Source organism: Pipistrellus hanaki, assembly GCF_964339955.1.
Source record: "Pipistrellus hanaki genome assembly, chromosome: 5".
NCBI classification, from domain to species: domain Eukaryota; kingdom Metazoa; phylum Chordata; class Mammalia; order Chiroptera; family Vespertilionidae; genus Pipistrellus; species Pipistrellus hanaki.
The window spans coordinates 92891764-92911709 of NC_140507.1; the positions used below are offsets into that span (position 1 = coordinate 92891764).

At 42.4% G+C, this 19946-nt stretch overlaps 1 protein-coding gene across 1 annotated transcript; it reads right to left on the minus strand.

Moving 5' to 3' along the window:
• Position 1: 1 nt before the first annotated feature.
• On the minus strand, positions 2-18870 carry EXOSC9 (exosome component 9). Its single transcript, XM_084885265.1, has 12 exons — positions 18436-18870; positions 18054-18148; positions 16942-17061; positions 16728-16830; positions 15525-15662; positions 11686-11768; positions 6710-6842; positions 5637-5725; positions 4895-5041; positions 3688-3872; positions 427-505; positions 2-138 (listed from the first exon to the last, which is right to left on the minus strand). Exons 1-12 carry the CDS (start codon positions 18499-18501, stop codon positions 54-56), a joined length of 1323 nt encoding a protein of 440 aa, XP_084741391.1. The 5' UTR covers positions 18502-18870; the 3' UTR covers positions 2-53.
• Between the last annotated feature and the right edge of the window lie 1076 nt (positions 18871-19946).

Here is a 19946-nt window from a genome sequence, read left to right on the forward strand (position 1 = left end):
CTTAAATAAATATCCTTTTAATGGTTCTGTACACAAATACAACCATGTGAGTTCTAATTAGCAGTTCTCTTCTTTTTTCTCTTCTTCGCTGCTGTTTTACTTGGTGCTTTTTCTTGTTTTGCACTGATGGTCTGTGTTCTGTGAATAAAGTCAATTAAGAGTTTACCAACCAGTACTATTACTAGAAGCTAATTCACCCCACTGTGCTTGTTAACTTCTGGATCACAAAAATAAGCAGCCTTACTTTTTTCCAGTAGGATATAACATTTGCCAACTACGACAGTAAAATAGTGACTTTGAAAGGCATCCAAACAATTCTATAGAGTTAGGTCCTAATGTTTATAGACTTCTAATGAGAAAGAGACAACCCTTTGTTTACAGTAGGTAAGAGGAGAATAAAATCAGAAATAAACCAGAAACTGTTACCTTATTTTCTTCGGATTCTTGTCTGGTTCTAAAATGATCGTTTCTTCTTCTTCACTGTCTGACAGCACAATAGGGGCCTCTAAGAAAATGTTCAGGAAGCAATGTAACTATAGGCACCTGATTTCACTGTATTCAGAAAGGCCCTACAGGCTCAGGTGATGGTTAGCATTTTTGAGCAATAAGTTGTTTTTAAATTAAAGTAGTAACTCACTGAATTGTGAAGATTTGGAAGCAAACCCTCTGTATCACTGAGGTGTAATCTCATTAAAAAAAAAGTTTCCAAATTGGTTTCCATAGCAGCAATTCTAAAACTGTTTCATACAGCCGAAACCGGTTTGGCTCAGCGGACTGAAAGGTCCCGGGTTCGATTCCGGTCAAGGGCATGTACATTGGTTGCGGGCACATCCCCGGTAGGGGGTGTGCAAGAGGCAGCTGGTCGATGTTTCTCTCTCATCTACGTTTCTAGCTCTCTATCCCTCTCCTTTCCTCTCTGTAAAAAATCAATAAAAATATATTTTAAAAAATAAATAAATAAAACTTTCATACAATTAGAGTCTGGGTTACTCTGAGTGTGGGCTGCCAGGCCTACTTGGTTCTTTCCTTCCCTCAGGTAACTTCTTGGAGCTTTGAAATGGCATGCTTGGCTCCCCAAACGTGTCTTTAATTACATCATCATTCTGTACATTCATAATAGAAAAGTTAGGGGAAATCTATATATATAGATTTACACTGAGTGACCAGATTATTATACATTCAGAAGTCATAATAATCTGGCCACTCAGTGTATATCCTATATAATAAAAGGCTAATATGCAAATTGTCCCCTCAACCAGGAATTCAACCAGCAGACAGGCCAACAGCCAACTACCCATGTCCCCGCCCCCTGGCCAGGCTGGCCGGACACCACCCATGCACAAATTCATGCACCAGGCCTCTAATATACACACATACATATACACACACATATAAGAGGCCCAATGCACAAAGTGCAAGATTGGGCCTTCCTTCCCCTGGCTTCTGGCACCACTTTCGCTCCGACTTTCCACTCTGGCCCCAAGCTGCCTTTGTGCTTTCCCATACTGCCCAGAGGCTCAGAATGGCTGAGGTGGTGCATGGCTGAGGTGGTGTGGAACACTTACATAGTTACCCTGGTGACGATGCAAGTGTTCTGCCCTGCTCCTGGCTGCTAGGAGCTTGTGTATGCAAATTAATCCATTATCTTTGTTGTGTTAACTTGCATACACCTGATTAGCTGGTGGGCATCGAGAAGGTACAGTCAATTAGTATGTTACTCTTTTATTAGTGTAGATATACTACATATCCTGAATGGCCAGGTTATGCGTTCAGAGGACATAATAATCTGGCCACTCAGTGTATATATCATTTTGTAGAACCAATTTGGAAACAAGTCAAGATGCCAAAGTGCTCCTACCACTCTATAAGGTACAGTTTATCTTAGAATTTGCTAATTATGGAGATCTAAATTTTTCATTTCTCCCTATTATAAACACTGTAATAGAAATACCTAGAAACACAGTGGTTGGGCTAAAAGGCATGTATACATTCCAAACGATACTGCCGAACCCTCCATAAACATTGTTCCACTTTACACTCCAAAAAATAGTCTATGAAGAACCCATTTTCTCATACAACCTTGCCAATGCTAGTATTTTTAATATTGCCCAATACAGCAGTCGAAAAATGCTCTTATCTTTTTGCTTTGAATTTATTTCCTTTATTACTACCAGGGTTGGCATATGTAAACTGGCCATTTATATGTGAGAATTACTTTGTAGTTTTCTCCTGATTAATGATACGTAATGTGGATTATCCCTTTCCCCATTTGGCTGTTGGTATATCAGGTCTTCATGTTTTGAGTTTTCAGTTAGTTTCTCACTGTTTATATGCTTTAGAAAGGCTTTACCTGCTCTGTCCTCCCAACTGGCTTAAGTCCACCTTTATTTTCAGTTGAAAATATGACTCTTGAAGCTAGCAATGAATATTCAAGCAGTATTATTAATCTTAGAAAAACAGTTCACAAATATATAAAGGGACATATGAAAGGATGCTCACTGTAGCAATAAAACAGCCTATCAATAAGGGAATAACTAAACCAACTAGTAACATTAAACACTACAGAATTCTATGCAGCATAAAGACTGGCTGATGTACATATAATTACATGGAAAATCTAAAGCTTCATTCATGGTCTCACTGTGGAAGCAGCTTATATGCTATAAATATATCCTATATAATAAAGGGTTAATATGCAAATTGACTGAATGGCAGAATGACCGATCACTATGACACACACTGACCACCAGGGGCAGATGCAGTTCAGGCAGAAGCTGGGCTCACGGCTGGCAAGTGCAGCAGTGGTGGCGGGAGCTTCTCCCACCTCTGGGGCAGCGCTAAAGAGATCCAACTGCAGGAAGCAGGCCATACATAATTTACATGTCTACATAATATCCTTTATATAGTGCAGAGGTACTATGCTAATTGGTCCTAACAGTGTCCGAGTCACGACCAGTCAACGGGTTGTACATGCACAGGAGCTGGGGGGCAAGGAAGGGGGACTTCTGCTCCCAACAGAGGCATACCCAGGCCTGCCCAGCCCTAACGTCTCGGTGCTGAGGTGAAGCTGCCTGCCTGCATCCCTGGCCAGAGACATGATGCTGCCAGCCTGTCCCGGAACATGACAGTGCCTGCCTGTGTCTCTGCCCAGCGCTGAGGTGAAGCTGTCCGCCTGCGTCCCTGACCTGGGATGTGACATTGCCTGCCTGTGTCCCTGACCTGGGACGTGGAGCAGAAGCTGGGCTCATGGCTGGCCAGTGCAGTGGCAGAAGCCTCTCTTGCTACCAAGGCAACACTAAGCTGACAAATGGCTTAGGCTCGCTCCCTCCATTAATCACACATGTCCTGAGGGCTCCTGGGCTGCCAGAGGGAGTCTGACTAGCAGCTTAGGCCTGATCCCCTGGGGTTCTGGACTGCAAGAAGGCACAGGTCATGCTGAGGGACCCCCTCCCAAGTGCACCAATTTTCGTGCACCGGGTCTCTAGTCTATAATAATGCTAATTAGATTGGACATCATTCCAGACAAAGCCAGGGCCAGAGGGAAGCCTGTATCCCAGGAGCAAAACCCAGGTTCCAGGTGCCAGAGGGAAGCCGGTACCAACAGCTGGGGAAAGAAGGCCTATTCTTGCACGAATTTTGTGCCTGGGGCCTCTGGTCTAATACTAAAAGCCATAAAGTACCACCCACCTTGGCTTCCAGTATTGGAAACTTCCATTCCCACGTCCATCCTCACTCCTTTGAAAATGATGGCTTCATCGCTGCCGCCTTCATCCTCATCTTCCTTCTCAGAGTCTTCAAGGTCACCCCAGGAGTTCTCTACTCCTTCTCCAATCTGGGCAGTTCCAGGAGTCCAAAGCACAGGTTTAGAAACACTTAGCAGTTAAAGGAAGCTTTCTTTTTAAGACAGAAGTGTGCCTCAAAGTCTTAGGAGAAGAAATTTACTAGGTGGCTGAACAATGAAGAAAAATCATAACTCAAGATTGTTATGGACAAAACGGTGAGAAACACTGACTGGCTCTGAACAATTTAGTTGTATACTAATAAATTTGATGAATGTAGAAAAATTCAAGAACAATGTGTAACAGTGTATAATGCTTGACCGTGCAATTGAGATTAAGACTAATTTTTCAAAAGAAAATGAAACGGTTTAAACTGGTTTGGCTCAGTGAATAGAGTGTCAGCCTGCAGTCTGGGGGGTCCCAGGTTCGATTCCAATCAAGGGCATGTGCCTTGGTTGTGGGCACATCCCCAGAGGCAGCTGATCGATGTTTCTCTCTCATCAATGTTTCTAACTCTTTATCCTTCTCTCTTCCTCTCTGTAAAAAATCAATAAAATATATTTTAAAAAAAGATGGGAACGAAAATATCCATTGCTGCAGAGGCACTGGAATCTGCCTTCAGTCATCATGAGGGTGGCCTCAAGCATTAAGTAGTGTCACCAGAGACAGACCAGCACTCAGCACCTTTGCCGCGTCCCGTCCGCTCTAATCCTCCTGTTCTTCTACACGCATCTGCGAAAGTCTCCTCTCCCCTCACTGCTCGCTCTGACCTCCGCTCCGCCTCCACACAGGACTCCGAGTAACGTCACTGGTTGCTAGACCCTAGCGACCAGTTTACAGTAAATTAATTTTCATTCTGAGACAGAGCCTGGGGGGGCCTTATTTTCGGGGGGATGCCTTATATTTCACTCAGAAGGAAACCTGTAAGTAGGTCTTATTTTCGGAGGATGTTTTATTTTCGGGGAAACACGGTAGTATCTTAAATGTCTTTTTTCTAACAAAGTACAGTGTTTCAGAGAAATGCCAGTATGTATCCCTTCCACAGACTAGCAAGGCCACCTTGGAATGAATCTTGTTGCTACTGGAAAAGCAAACCCCAGCACCAGTAAAGATACACGTCTGGGGGAGGCTCCGCTTCAGCCAGGATTTCTTCTGCTTTCTCCTCAACGTCAGAGGTGTCAACAGGGGCCTCTTCCATTTTAAATGCTGTGATCCTTTGTTTTGCTATAGACTCTGCAAAGCCAAACTTTCCACCTTCTTTCCTGTGTGTGGTATTTGGGGGGATAAAAGAGGAGGGAGTGGATGATAGATGGACAAGACAAAAAAGAAAAATGTTAACTATTTTACCCTTTGGTGAGACTAACTTATCCTCACCAATTTATTATGCTTATCAAGAGACATAATAAAAAGTTCCTGTAATTACCATGTATTGAACCATGTGTTGGGCACATGCCAAGGGCTTAAAGTAGGTTATTTTTTAATCCTCAAACCAGCCACACAGGCAGGCATTAACCTCCACGTTGTAGAAGACACTGATTCGGGGCTTCAGGTCCTGTGTAATGTCACTTGGGAGAAGATGGGAATCAGCCCAGTGTGTGTCCTTTCAGTTAATTTGCATTACCAGATTCTTTTTCCAAAGAACATGTTAACTTTTTAAAGAAAAATATTATGTGGCTTTTCAAAACAGACTAAGTTGGAATACAATACAACAAACAGTTCAATCAATTTTCAAAAAACATTTAGTATATTTAACTGAGATTAACAGATAAGGAAAGTGTGTGGTTACCCCTGTGCAAGAAGAATCCTCAACAGAAAAATCTATAAAAGACCACTTGGTTCTAACAAAATTAAACTTACCGAACTTTCTGGTCATTCTCTAAAGCCTTTTGGATTAGCTCTGTGATTTCCGCCACTTTCACACCAGCTATTTTACTGCATCTCAAAACCTGTTTATAAAAATGAGCCATTATTTAAAGACAGCAAACCAAATAGCTTTCTCTAACAAAATCAAGAATGAGATTAGCTTTTCTAACTTTACAACTTAAGCCTGCCTTTGTTTCCTAATGTAATGTAGACATAAAATAAAGCAAGTTGTGAGTTGTTTTAGAATATTTGAAGGACTCTCACGTTAAGGAAACAGACCCAGAAACATTCCCACAGCACTAACAGACCCCAGGAAAGGCCAGGACATGCACATGCTCGGTGCACTGCCTGCCTCTGTGGGAGTGAGCCACGGCACCAGCCACAGAGCATCCCTGGAGCTTTCAGAAAGGTTGGTTCTCAGGCGTCAGCGTCTAATGGATGTGTCTGGAATTAGGGAGCTGGGAATGGCAGTGATGAGAAAACTTACATTTACTGCACACAACGTATCTTACAGTGTCACATCCTACTTACTTTTACTTTCACTTTCTTCTACTAATAAGGTGTCACTAGGAACTTACTCCCTATTTTATAAATGAAGCAGCAGAGGCACGAAGATCTGAAATCATTGGCCAAGGCCAGTCAGTCTAAGGCAGAGCTGGAGCTCCAACAAAGCAGGCTGTGGTCAAGCACCTGCACCTCCGGTACCAGGCAGCCTTTTTTCTAAAAGTCCATGGGAATCTGATATGGAGCCGGGTTTGAGAACTGCTTATTATACCAAATTCTACAAGTACTTTACTTTTTAATATCACTCCTATTTGTGACTTTTTTTTGTTTTGTTTTGTTAGAAATATGAACCTCTTTCTTCCCTGGAAAGTACCGTGTCTCTCTACCTAGACATGGGCAGAGCAGGGAAGAGGAAGGTAACGCGTCTCATCAACAGTATGATGACAGTAGTGAAACCAGATCCAACACAGCCGAGGATGAATCACTGCAAATGCCCTTGTTGAATTTTAGTTTTAAAAAAATGAGAAAAAGCTTCTAAATGGGATGTTAACCACAGCACTAACCTGCTCATTTAGCAGCATTATCCCACCGCTGGACTGTATGGTACAAATCTCTCGGTGCTTGTTCACAGCAATCACCAGCAAGCCATCCATGACACGCTCCTCGCGCTCGCTGGGATCCACCAATAAAAATGTTCTGAAAGGAATGTTAATTGGACCTGAACAAATCATGTCTATTTTAAGATAACAGATATTTTTTAAAGATGGCACTAATAAAGTCACTAAGCCTGTGAATTTGAGTCACCTTAGTGGGAAAAGATACAAGAGAATTTCTGTTTTTATGGATCCAAAATAACACTATGTGCATATTGCTAGCTATCACAGTAAAATCAAGTTCATAATAGTTTTATTTTTTAAATATATACAATCAAAATTTAATGCTATCACTTGGATTAAGTAACCTGTGGCTCATTAATAAAAACCAGTAATTTGGTTAATCTTAAGAGTCTCCTTAATGGCCTGTGCTCTGAATGTCTTTCAGGTTCTGGTAATGGCTCATTTAGAAAACACTATTTCTTTCTTTTTAATATATATTTTATTGATTTTTACAGAGAGGAAGAGAGGGATAGAGAGTTAGAAACATCGATGAGAGAATCATCGATCAGCTGCCTCTTGCACATCCCCCACCGGGGATGTGCTCGCAACCAAGGGACATGCCCTTGACCAGAATCTCGAACCTGGGACCTTTCAGTCCGCAGCTCTATCCACTGAGCCAAACCGGTTTTGGCAGAAAACACTATTTCTGTCTAATGGTAGCCTCAGTCACTTGTTCACTGAGCCTTTCAAATGCAGTGAGTCCAAGCTAAGTTCACAATACTGGAGTTCGAAGATTTAGTAGAAATAAAATGTATTTCATGAACAAATTTAAGATAATGATTACATATTAAAATAAGGTAATACCTTAGATATATTAAGTAAAATTAAATATATAAAAATAAAATTTACCAACAGAGAAACCAAGATGGTGGCATAGGTAAACGCAGCCTCACACAACAATTTCAAAAAAATACAACTAACTGCAGCCTCACACAACAATTTCAAAAAAATACAACTAAAATACAAAATGGACATTATCCAGAACTACAGGAAAGTTGACTGACGAAATTCTGCAACTAGAAGGAGAGAGAAAACCAGAAGGAAAATTAGAGGAGCTGTGAAAGCCTAAGGTACGGAGACAAGATGCTTGCGTGGGGAGAGGAAGGAATCGGAGAGGAGGGGGCGGCTGAGTGCCTGGCTTGCATTTCCTTGCGGGAAGGAGATAAAAACTCCAGACTGTGCTGAACCCCAGTTTTGGGCGAGACCCTGGGGACCCAGGCTTATACAGAGGGATTCTAGGCTGTAAGGCGGAAACTCAAGAAAGCAGTGAAAGGCAGAGCCCCAGAGTCGCGCACATTGCGGGCAGAGGACTGACTGTTGACTGTTTCGCTGGATTGCCCTAGGAGGAAGGAGACAAAAGCTCGGGACTGCACTGAACCCCACTTCTAACCCCACTTCCAACTGCATTGAACCTCAGTTCCAGGCTCATTGGGGGAGAGACTAGACTGTCTGGTAGTGGGCGAAAGAGGGCACCTTTCTCTCAGAGGTGCTTGCAGTGAGTACCAAAGGACACTGAGGCACACTGAGACTCAGGAGCCTCATAGGATAGGGCTGACAGGAAGCCAAGGCTGTAGGTTCCACCCTGAAACTCTGCCCCATCCAAGCTGAACACAGAGGCTTTTGCAATTTTACAAATCTAATTGAATAAGGCTGTCTCCTGGCATAGATACAGCTGAACCAATTGGCCTGGAGGTCAGTTCCTTCCAGTGGTACCAATAACAATTAAGACTTAACTACAATAAGGCTGTACACACAGTCCACAAAGGGGTGCACTAAGAGTGTCCACCTCAGGTAACTGGGAGGCTGACCCACTGAGCCATATAGGACACCTTAGCACACAAAGCCACCCTACCAACACAGGGAAACTGTGAAAATGCCGAGACAAGGAAACAGATCACAAACAAAAGAAATGGAGGACTAAAAGTGACTGGATATAGAGTTCAAAACCACGCTTATAAGGTTTTTCAAGAATTTCCTAGAAAAGGCCGATAAAATAAATGAGACCTATGAGGATATGAAAAGGGATCAACTAGAAATAAAGAATACATTGTCTGAAATAAAAAATATTATTCAGAGTCCTAAAAACAGACTGGAAGATCGCAAGAATCAAGTCAAAGATTTGGAACACAAAGAGCCAGAGGACACTCCTCCACAGAAGCAAGAAGAGAAGAGAATCCAGAAAGTTGAAGATAGTGTAAGAAACCTCTGGGACTTCAAGCAAACCAACATCAGAATTATGGGCGTCCCAGAAGAAGAGAGAGAGCAAGATACTGAAAACATATCGGAAGAAATAGTGATAGAAAACTTCCCCACCTGGTCCAAGGAAACTTCCCCCACCAAGTTCAGAAAGCGCACAGAACCCCAAACAAAAAGAATTCAAAAAGGACCACACCAAGACACACCATAATTAAAATTCCAAGAGCAAAAGACAGAGAATATTAAAAGCAGCAATAAGAAAAGCAGCAGGTAGTTACCTATAAAGGAGCACCCATACGATTGTCAGCGGATTTCTCAACAGAAATCATGCAGGCCAGATGGGAAAGGCAAGAAATATTCAAGGTGATGAATAGCAAGAACCTACAGCCAAAAATACTCTACCCAGCAAAGCTATCACTCAGAATTGAAGGCCAGATAAAGAGCTTCACAAATAAAAAAAATCTAAAGAAATTCATCACCGCCAAACCAGAATTACATGAATTGCTGCTGAAGGGGGTTCTTTAGGAAGAGGAAGAAAATAAAGATAAAAATTATGAACAACAAATACGTAACTATAGTGTTTCCCCGAAAATAAGACATCCTTTGAAAATAAGACCTACTTACAGGTTTCCTTCTGAGTCAAATATAAGCCCCCCCCCCCCCCCCCCCCCCCCCGCCAGGCTAAACATGAGAGATTTGGTCCACTGATTCTGAAAGAAATGGAGTCACAAGAAATTCACTAGGAATTGGATTGTTATGATGATGTTCCAGAAGATGATGACATGATTGTCATTGAATAAATGAGTAAATTCTTGATACTGTAGGATTCACAGTTTGTCTGGTTTGTGTTGACAACTACCATACTACCATACTGCATACAGGTAATAAATTCCCTTTATTTTCATTTAACAATAAATGTGTACTGTATTCTTCTTCATGGAAAAATAAGACATCCCCTGAAAATAAGACCTAGGACATCTTTGGGAGCAAAAATTAATATAAGACACTGTCTTATTTTTGGGGAAACAGGGTATCAACAAGTGAATCTAAAAACCAAGGGAATTAAAAAACCTGATGAACAATATTAACTGGTGAATATAACGAAATCAGAGGTATGGAAGGGGAGTGAACTGATGATTCTCTGGGAAAAGGGGAGTGGGGGATGTGGGAAGAGACTGAACAAAAACTGCATCTAAAGATGAGGTCAATGGGGGAGTGGAAAGGGCAGAGGGTGGTGTGGGAACTTGGTGGAGGGGAGCAATGGAGGGGGAAAAATGAGGAACATTTGTAATAATATGAACAATAAAGATTTATTTAAAAAAATTAAATTTGCCTATTTTTACCTTTTTAATGTCTGGTTAAATTTAAATTACATATATGACTCAAGTCTTCATATTTTAAAAATATTTTATTGATTTTTTACAGGGAGGAAGGGAGAGGGAGAGGTAGAAACATTGATGAGAGAGAAACATCAATCATCTGCCTCCTGCACACCTCCTACTGGGAATGTGCCCGCAACCAAGGTGCATGCCCTTGACCGGAATCGAACCCAGGACCCTTCAGTCCATAGGCTGACACTCTATCCACTGAGCCAAACTGGTTAGGGCAGACTCACATCTTTCTGCTTAATGTTGCTGGTCCATTTCCCTTTAATGAAATTCTACACTACAATGACTGAAAGGTGAAAGCTTTCCTCATAAAACTGTTAAAATATGTATCGCTCCCTGCCGAAACCAGTTTGGCTCAGTGGATAAAGTGTTGGCCTGCAGACTGAAGGGTCTCGGGTTTGATTCCGGTGAAGGGCATATACCTTGGTTGTGCACACGTCCCAGTAGGGGGTGTGCAAGAGACAGCTGATCGATGACTCTCTCATTGATGTTTCTAACTATCTCTCTCCCTTCCTCTCTGTAAAAAAAATAAAAAAAAATAAATTAAAAAAAAATGTATAGCTGCCGAAACCGGTTTGGCTCAGTGGATAGAGCTGCGGACTGAAAGGTCCCAGGTTCGAGATTCTGGTCAAGGGCATGTCCCTTGGTTACGGGCACATCCCCGGTGGGGGATGTGCAAGAGGCAGCTGATCGATGATTCTATCTCATCGATGTTTCTAACTCTCTATCCCTCTCTCTTCCTCTCTGTAAAAAATTAATATATATTTTTAAAAATGTATAGCTCCCTTTGTAGAAACAAAGATGAAGGCATGGGCATGGCCCCAGGCCTCCAGGTTTGCTTCTGTGGGAAGAACCAGTGAGGAAACTGGGAGCTGAATTTCCTAGGCGAGAACCATTTCCCATGTCTGATCCTAGAACCACAAACTGGTTCCAATGTTTGATGAATGTGTTCCAAAGTCCTGTTTCTGTTAATCCTGATTCTCCCCCCCCACTCCCCCATTTCCCCAAATCAGAGCTGAGCATACAATTCTCTAAACACTTGCACACCTCCAGGAAACAGAAGCTGCTACCATGTGGTAGTAAATTCATAAATTTATGATACACCATGAAAAGAAAAATGTCTCTTCTATGGAAAAGGCTCTTTTCAAACTACAGCTCTTACAAGATAGGGCTAAAGTGAGAAATGCACAGTTCTTTCTAAACTGTGAGGTGCGGTAGTACTGAAGGAGGGTTGGCTTATTTGCCCACAGCACACTTCCCAGCTGTGCTACTCACTCTGTCCCACTTGAGGAGACTCACCCCTGTTGGAAGAAGGCAAAACTGACGCAGATGGGCATGTGGTGGATGCTCAAAGGGACAGGGTCCCGCTCTTCCGGAGTGTACTGTTTGAAAATAAGAGAACACACAAAAATCATCTTGTACATCAAACAGTAAAATAAAAAATGAACTTCCCTCAATCCTCAATGAGTACTTAAATAACCTTCTATTTGCCTTTGTCACTAATGTTCCTTAAAACTTTATGCATTTGGCCCTAACCAGTTTGGCTCAGTGGATATAGCATCAGCCTGCAGATTAAAGGGTCCCTGGTTCGATTCTGGTCAAGGGCATGTACCTTGGTTGCGTGCACATCCCCAGCAGGGGGTGTGCAGGAGGCAGCTGATCGATGTTTTTCTCTCATCGATGTTTCTTTCTTTCTTTCTTTTTTTTTTTAAAATATATTTTATTGATTTTTCACAGAGAGGAAGGAAGAGAGGGGGATAGAGAGTTAGAAACATCGATGAGAGAGAATCATCAACCAGCTGCTTCTTGCACACCCCCTACTGGGGATGTGCCCACAACCAAAGTACATGCCCTTGACTGGAATCGAACCCGGGACCTTTCAGTCTGTAGACCGACGCTCTACCACTGAGCCAAACCGGTGCCAGCTCATCGATGTTTCTAACTCTATCCCTCTCCTTCCTGTCAAAAAAATCAATAAGATAAACTTTATGCATTGTCAAAAAGCTGTTTTGAGGGATATTTTACATACCATAACTCCACTCATCAGAAGGATAGGATTCACATTTTAGTACATTTTTTAATACATTTACAATTATGTAACCATCACCCCACTCGATTTTTAACATTACCATGACCATCCTTCCCCTGCAACCTTCCTTGAGCCTATTTGCAGTCAATTCTCATTCCCATCCCCACACAACATTTGATCTACTTTCTGTCTCTATAAATCCGTCTTTTCGGGGCATTCCCTTTAAGTGGAATCAAACAATCTTTAGTCTTTTGCATCCACCTCCTTTCAGCTTAGCATGTTTCACCCATTCTGTAATACCTATCAGCGGGCTGGTACTTTTTACTGCTGAATTGTAGTCCATGGTGCGGACAGGCCACATTGTCTCTCCACTCTCCAGTGATAAACATTTGGACTGTTACCAGTTTGGGGCTATTACAAATATGCTATGAACATTCACATAAAAGTCTTTGAGTGAACATACATTTTTCTTCCCTTCCTCGTGAGTAGATGTCTAGACATGGAATTTCTGAGCTCTATACGTTTACACTTCGATTTTTAAGAAACAGCCAACCTTTTCCATCATGGTTGTACCATTTTGTATTACCACCAGCAATAACTCTCCAGTTTGTTTTTCTCTTTCTGCCTTTAAGATTCTTTGTCTTTAATTTTTGGCATTTTAATTATTATGTGTCTGGGCATGGGATTATTGGGTTCTTCTTGCTTGGGGTTCTCTGTGGCTCCTGAACCTGTGTAGCTTTTTCCTTTTAACATGTTAAATACCTTCTCTATTCCAATCTCCCTTTCTGCCTCTTCTGGCACACCTGTTATTCTAATAGTGTTATGTTTCACATTGTCCCTCCTGTTTTTAAATTGTTTTGTTTTTGGCTCTCTGATTGACTTTTTTCAACCCTGTTTCTAATTCACTGATTTGATCCTCAGCTTCCCCTAATTTGCTGTGTATTCCTTCCATTGTATTCTTTGTGTTATGTCATTCTTTATTTCCAACTGTTCTTTTTTCATAGTTACTATATATTTTTTTCATGCTGTTGGCCATCTTTACCGTTGGCCATCTTTACCATCATTACCCTGAACTCTGTTTCAGATAAATTTCTTATCTCTGCTTCATTTATCACTACTTCTGGAGAATTCTCTTGTTCATTGAATTGTTTGTCTCCTTATTTTGGCTGTTTGTTTGGGTTTACGAGTATGTATATATTAGGTAGATCTTCAATGCCTCTCAATTACTAGTGCAGGACAGTGTCAAACACTAATACTAGCTAATTAGATCAGGTAAAGACTCAAAACCTCCAGATATCACCTCTACCTACACTGATAGGATTCTGACTTGAATTGCCTCCAGACAATTGTGCTCAGGTATGGTGAGTCTTTTTCATTAGGGTGGGGCAGTTGCTTCTGCCTGATTGTTACTTTTTTTTTTTTTTAATATATTTTACTGATTTTGTACTGAGAGGAAGGGAGAGAGATAGAGTTAGAAACATCGATGAGAGAGAGTCATCGATCAGCTGCCTCTTGCACACCTCCTACTGGGGATATGCCCACAACCAAGGTATATGCCCTTGACTGGAATCGAATCTGGGACCTTTCAGTCCCCAAGCCAACGCTCTATCCATTGAGCCAAACCAGTTTCGGCCTGATTGTTACTTTTAATCTCTTAACTGGCCTCTGGGCAAGATGTTTTTCAATAGGGCGAGTCCAGTGCTGTTCTTCCCCCCCCCCCCCCCCCACACACACACACACACACATACACACACACGGCAGATGTCTGCTGGGAAAGACATCCTCCACTGCATGAGGGAATGACTCAGCACAGAAAACTGGGGGTTGTCTGCTTTCTGAGCTTAACCCTCGAGTTTTCAATCCTAGCTTCTGCTCACACAGTTCCAATCCACTCTGCCCTCCTTCTGCAGGAGCACAAGGTGGGTGGCTCCACAGGGAATTTCGTGCATTGGCCCTTTAACAGGGTGCCTGAATTTTCAGCCGTCACTCCCTGGCAGACAGCAACCCCACTGCTTTTTATAACCAGAAGTTATATGGTTACCTTCTTAGTTGTGGCTCTTTGCTGGGGGGACTAGCTTAGGGATTAGATCCCAGAGTTCTCAGTGGCAACCCTCCACAACTGAGTTATCACTCGGGAACTTCAGTTGCTGTCTGTGGGCACCCTGCCAGCCCTTTCACTCCTCCGTCCCTCCTACCAGTCTCTATGAGGTCTGCACTTTCAATTCTTGGGTATTATGGTTCTCTCGTGCGAGTCTTCTGTTGATTATTCAGGAAGTATTCTGTATTTTAGTTGTAATTCCAGTTTGGTCCTGGGAGCATGTCTGTGCAGCATCCACTTAGTCTGCCGCCATTTTTAATGTCCCTTTATTGATACCTTTTTTTGTGTCTACTAATCACTTACTTGTTTTTACTTCTTTGTACCATCTCCCTCCCCTAAAAGACCACATCTCTACTGTTCCTACCTCTAAGTCTTTAATGAATCTGCTCCCCTCTAATGCCTAAGAGCAGCATCATGAATGACTGCTTAGAGAATTTGGACCTCTGATCTTTCCTTTTATAACTCCAGAACTCAAATTACCACCACATGCACTTTCACAACTCTAGCACATAATTTACATAAATTAAAATGGACATACTCAACAGTGGTTTTCAAAATGTGGTCCTTGCACCAGCAGCCGCAGTATCAACTGGGAGCTAATAGAAGTGCATTATCCTCGCATCCTCCTCTGAGGGTGGAGCTAACAATAAGTTAGAACAAGCCTTACAGGTATTTCTGGGAGGCTTTGCCACAAAGTAAACACAGCATCTCACTGTGCTGAGACTCATGTATTTTTCACATGGTCTAAATGTAAAACAAATAGTTCACCTTTCCTCAATCCAAAGAAGTCACCTAGTTCTATTCTAGAAAGCCAGGCTACGGTGTGCTTTTACTAACAGATACTTCAATATAGGATATTTAAGAGATTTCAAGGACAATTTTGACAATATGTAGTTTTTGCCTTGCAAACAAATTTTAGAATGTACCTAATGTCCATCTACAACAAGTTGCCTGCACATTAAGGATACTCACTCACTCAGAGAGAGCATGGCTCACATTGTGGGAGCTTACCAATGTTACTTCATCTCCTTGGACAGACACGTCAGGTCTTCGGAAGTGACACAAGGCTACAATGGCTGCAATGCTGGCTGCATCGATAATATTTCCATCATGATTTAATAAATGTAGGTCCACACGGATCTGCCAAACCTGAATGTGAATTTAAAACAAAAATAAATCCTAACTGATCACAACCAGTGGCTATCTAAAAGTAAAAGTAACATTATGTGCCAAATTTTCTCTTGCTGTTAAAACAGGGTTATTTCTTCTTTTTATCAATAAAACTATATTTAGAAAAATGTTAAGTCAGACCAACATCTGAAATACCAATAGTTTACCATTCTTTGAGTCATTTGACAACAGTAAATTATATGCTCAAAATATACAAACCATTCTACATTTAATACTAAAATTTCCCTTACAAGCCTAATTATATTTTTATTGTGTCTCCTAACTCAAAAACTTCACCCTCTTTAGGTTTTACTTGACAATATTTATGATAACCCTACAAGTAATGCAAGTAGTGTCACATTCAAGCTTGGAATGGGGAAAGGCTAAGGGACTTTTCTAAAGTAAAAAAGGTGGTCAAAAGTCCTAGCTGGTTTGGCTCAGTGGACAGAGCACTGGGCCAAGGATTGCAGAATCTTGGGTTCAATGCCAGTCAAGGGCATATGCCAGCTTGGTCCCCAGTAGAGAACATGCAGGAGGCAGCCAATCAAAAATTCTTTCTCATCATGGGTGTTTCTCTTTCCCTCTCCTTTCCTCTTTAAAATCAATAAAAAATATATTTTTAAAAAATCAAGAATAAAGTTCTAATACCATCATGCACAACAATAAGATTTCCAATGCCAGCCTGCCACTGACTCCTTGTGTAGCCTATCCAGATAAAAGACTAAATCTGTTCCTCAGTTCTCCATCCAAAAAGGAAAACATTACCTGCTTCCATCAACTGACTTAAATAACGTAAGAAAATAAAAATATATGAAAAACCAGTTCTCGGATTTTTACACAAATTCAAATTGCTATTTTCACAATGTTTTTTGTCCCTTCAGAAAGAGATGACACAAAATTCTAGAGGTGGCACCCAGGAACATTTGAACTAAAGTGAACCAGTATAAAAATAAGTTAAGTGAAACTGAGAATTAATGTAGAGATACAGGGATCCATGAATCAACAATAGTCATCCTAACTAAGAATTTTGGGCATACTCCCCACCTTTTCACCAGCAACAACACAGAGAGATTCAGTGTCTATACACTTCGAATTTCTTAGACATCTTTCCAAGAGACGATTCAACTTCACCAAGAGGTCTGACTGCCTATGAAGATAGAATGGGCTAATGTCATGAATATGACACTAGGCATTAGGACAATACCTGGCCGCTGCTCTCATCTCTAGTGAAAGCAGTTTAAGAAGGAGATTTAAATACCTGCCAGGTTCAAAAGCCGGGGCAGCCATCTGAGAGAGCTCAAGGTTAAAAAAGAGTATACCTTCAGTTGCCCTGTTGAGTTTTGGAGAAACAAGTTCACAGGAAACCTGTCCAAGAACTCTGTAAAGACAAAGTACAAATCTGTTGACTAAAATACATTTCCTTTCCAATTAAAAAAAAGTCTAAAACAAATACTAATTAAGTTTCAATCTTACCCTGAGTAATAAGACACTCGGCAGGACACATCATTAGAGGCTTTATATTAAAGCATAGTAGTAGAATATATACAGGGGAAAAGTACATATTGGTGTACCCAAAGAGAGACAAGGAAAAAAAAGCATCTCTTATTTACAATACTGATTATTCCACAGATCCTTAAAAAAAAAAATAAAAAAAAACCCTCTTTTCTAAAATAAGTATCTATTCATACAAGATACCTTGAAAGCTTGAGATTTCTTAAGAAAGAAATTTTCCTATGGCACCGGTTTACTAACATTATCTGACCAATGTCCTCACAACTTCCAAATAATATTAAAAACTGAACTCTGGGACACACTAGAGCCATGAAGGGACGCGGAGGAAAGTCCAGTGAAGACACAGGAGAATGCATTTATTTGTAGTCAAGAAGAACAGTCTCAGGAGAAATCAACCCTGCTGTAACCTGGATCCTGGACTTTTGGTCTCCACAACGTGGGACAATACATTTCTGTCATTTATGCCACCCAGGTAGTGGTATTTTATGACAGCCTAGTAAGCTAATACACACCTTTAAAAACACTCCAGAAAAAAACCCACAAAAAAACCCCCAAAACCTAATTCTCATGTCACTCAGGAAAAACAGTTAAGTAGGACCTACTAATTGACACGACCTGCAGGAAACTCGGTGCAATCAAGAACCATATGATACCCATGTGGCAGAAAATATACTTATGATTAAAAATTTTAAGTGTGACTATAAATAAAAAATAAATCTTGCGTTAAAGGAACTATACTTATTTTTGGCATCTACACAAAATACAGTCAGGACTTCCTACCTGCTCGTTCAACAACTGAGTCAATTACGTTCTTTTAAACTTCCCACCACTGAGCTTCTAATGAGAAGGCTCTGTTACCTTGTTTTCCCAAGCTCCACAATACAGCATCCATAATCTGTTCCAAACGAGATCTTGATGTTCCTATAATCATAGGTTTGTCTACCATCCAGCCGCTGAAAGCACAACATTCACCCGTTTAGTTCCTCAGCAATATCTGCGAGCGGCTACTCTGCGCAGGCCCTGGGCTGAGCTCCTGAGGGAAGCGGGATCCTGACCACCCCTGAATGGGAAGTGGTACTTTCTTAGTTTGGAGTCAGCTCGAGCTTTGAGAAGAACCCACTGGAGGCAAAACCCGGGAGACTGGGAACACCTCCCAGGGGTTCCCTGGGCCTGCGAGGGCCAGGTCCGCGCTCGACCGCGCCACCGAGCGCCGCGCGGCCCGGAGCTCCGGGGCGTGTACCTTCCGCTCCTCGATGGCGCGGAGGAGGAAGCGGCGCTCGCAGTTTGAAAGCGGCGTCTCCTTCATGCTGCCGGGGCGCGGGACCCACGGGCGCGGAAATCCGTGGGGTAAAGGGAACCCAAGCCTCCGCACGCGCGTCCCGCTCGCCGGCGGCGCAGGTAATTACGTCATCAGAGCGGCTCAGGCGCTTTGCGTCATCCGGCACGGCGGCGGAGAGGGCGGAAGCCGGCGCCGGGAGGCACCACTGCTCACGCTCGGAGCGACCTCGGCGCCATCGCCCTAGGCTGCGCGTCTCGGAGTGGAAATATCTACTCTTTTCCCCTAAAGTGTAGGGGCGGAAAGGGCCCCAAAATAAGCACCAGTCGTAGAAATTAACGTCGGTGTCGCGCTCTTGCCCCGCATCTTTCCTCAGTTCTAGCGGGGCAGCTGGACAGGTGTCCCCGCGCCCCACGGCTGAGGCAGCTGAGGAAGGTGGGGTGTGGCCGCTGGGACGCGCGCGAGGCCTAGCGCTCCGCCGAGGCGGCGCCGGAACCGGCGGAGGAGGAGGGTGCGCTGGGGTGGGACCTCGGAGGCTCGAGAGGGCGATGAGCAATGATAATGTCCCCCTTCATAACCAGTGATGTCGGAACCACCCTTGGCTGTTAAGTCTTCCAGTCTCTCCAGTTATTTTTTTTAATAATTATTATTGCTACCTGTTTTTTTTTATTTTATTTTAAATATGTTTTTATTGATTGGAGAGAGAACATCAACATTGACGGGCTGCCTCCTGCATGCCCCTGCTGGTGGATCGAGCCGAATACCTTCTGGTGCATGATTCCAGGCACACTGGCCAGTTATTTCGAATACATAGACGTACTTTTGTGGGCACAGAGGAACCTTGGTGTATCGGTGCCGCCAATCACTGGGATTTTTTGGAGAGGCAGCATCAAGCAGTATTGGTTAGAAGCAGCAACTCCAATCAGCGGGGCTCAGATTCAAACTCTGCCATGGGCTCATTCTGTGACCTTAGCCAGTTAGCCCAGGTGTTTCACGTTACTCACCTGCAGAATTGGAGTGACAGGAGTATTATTATGAGGGATAATAAGGGGATGCATGTGCAATGCTTGGCAGTGCCTGGCATGGTGTAAGCATTACTATTGAGGTGTTTGCATAGTCTGTATTTTGTTTCCATTTGCTTCAGAGGTGATTGGCACTAGTCCGCCTACACCGGCTCCATTCTGCTTTTTTGTTTTGTTTTGTTTTTTGGTCTCTTCACACTTTTCCCTCCCTCTACTGCAAATACAGGGTGGTCTCACTTTGTGCTGCTTGCAATTTCCTACATTATTTGTGAGGGCCTCCTGTGACTTAAGAATAATTCACATGCTTGGAGAAGTGAGGTGGACAAGATCCTGTTCCTTAAGGAATCTTCTTACTGAAATAAAAGAGAAACATGCAAATTAACCATCACTCCTATGCCCACAGCCAATCAGAGTGAGCAAATTAATCCAACAAAGATGGAGGTTGTTTTGCAT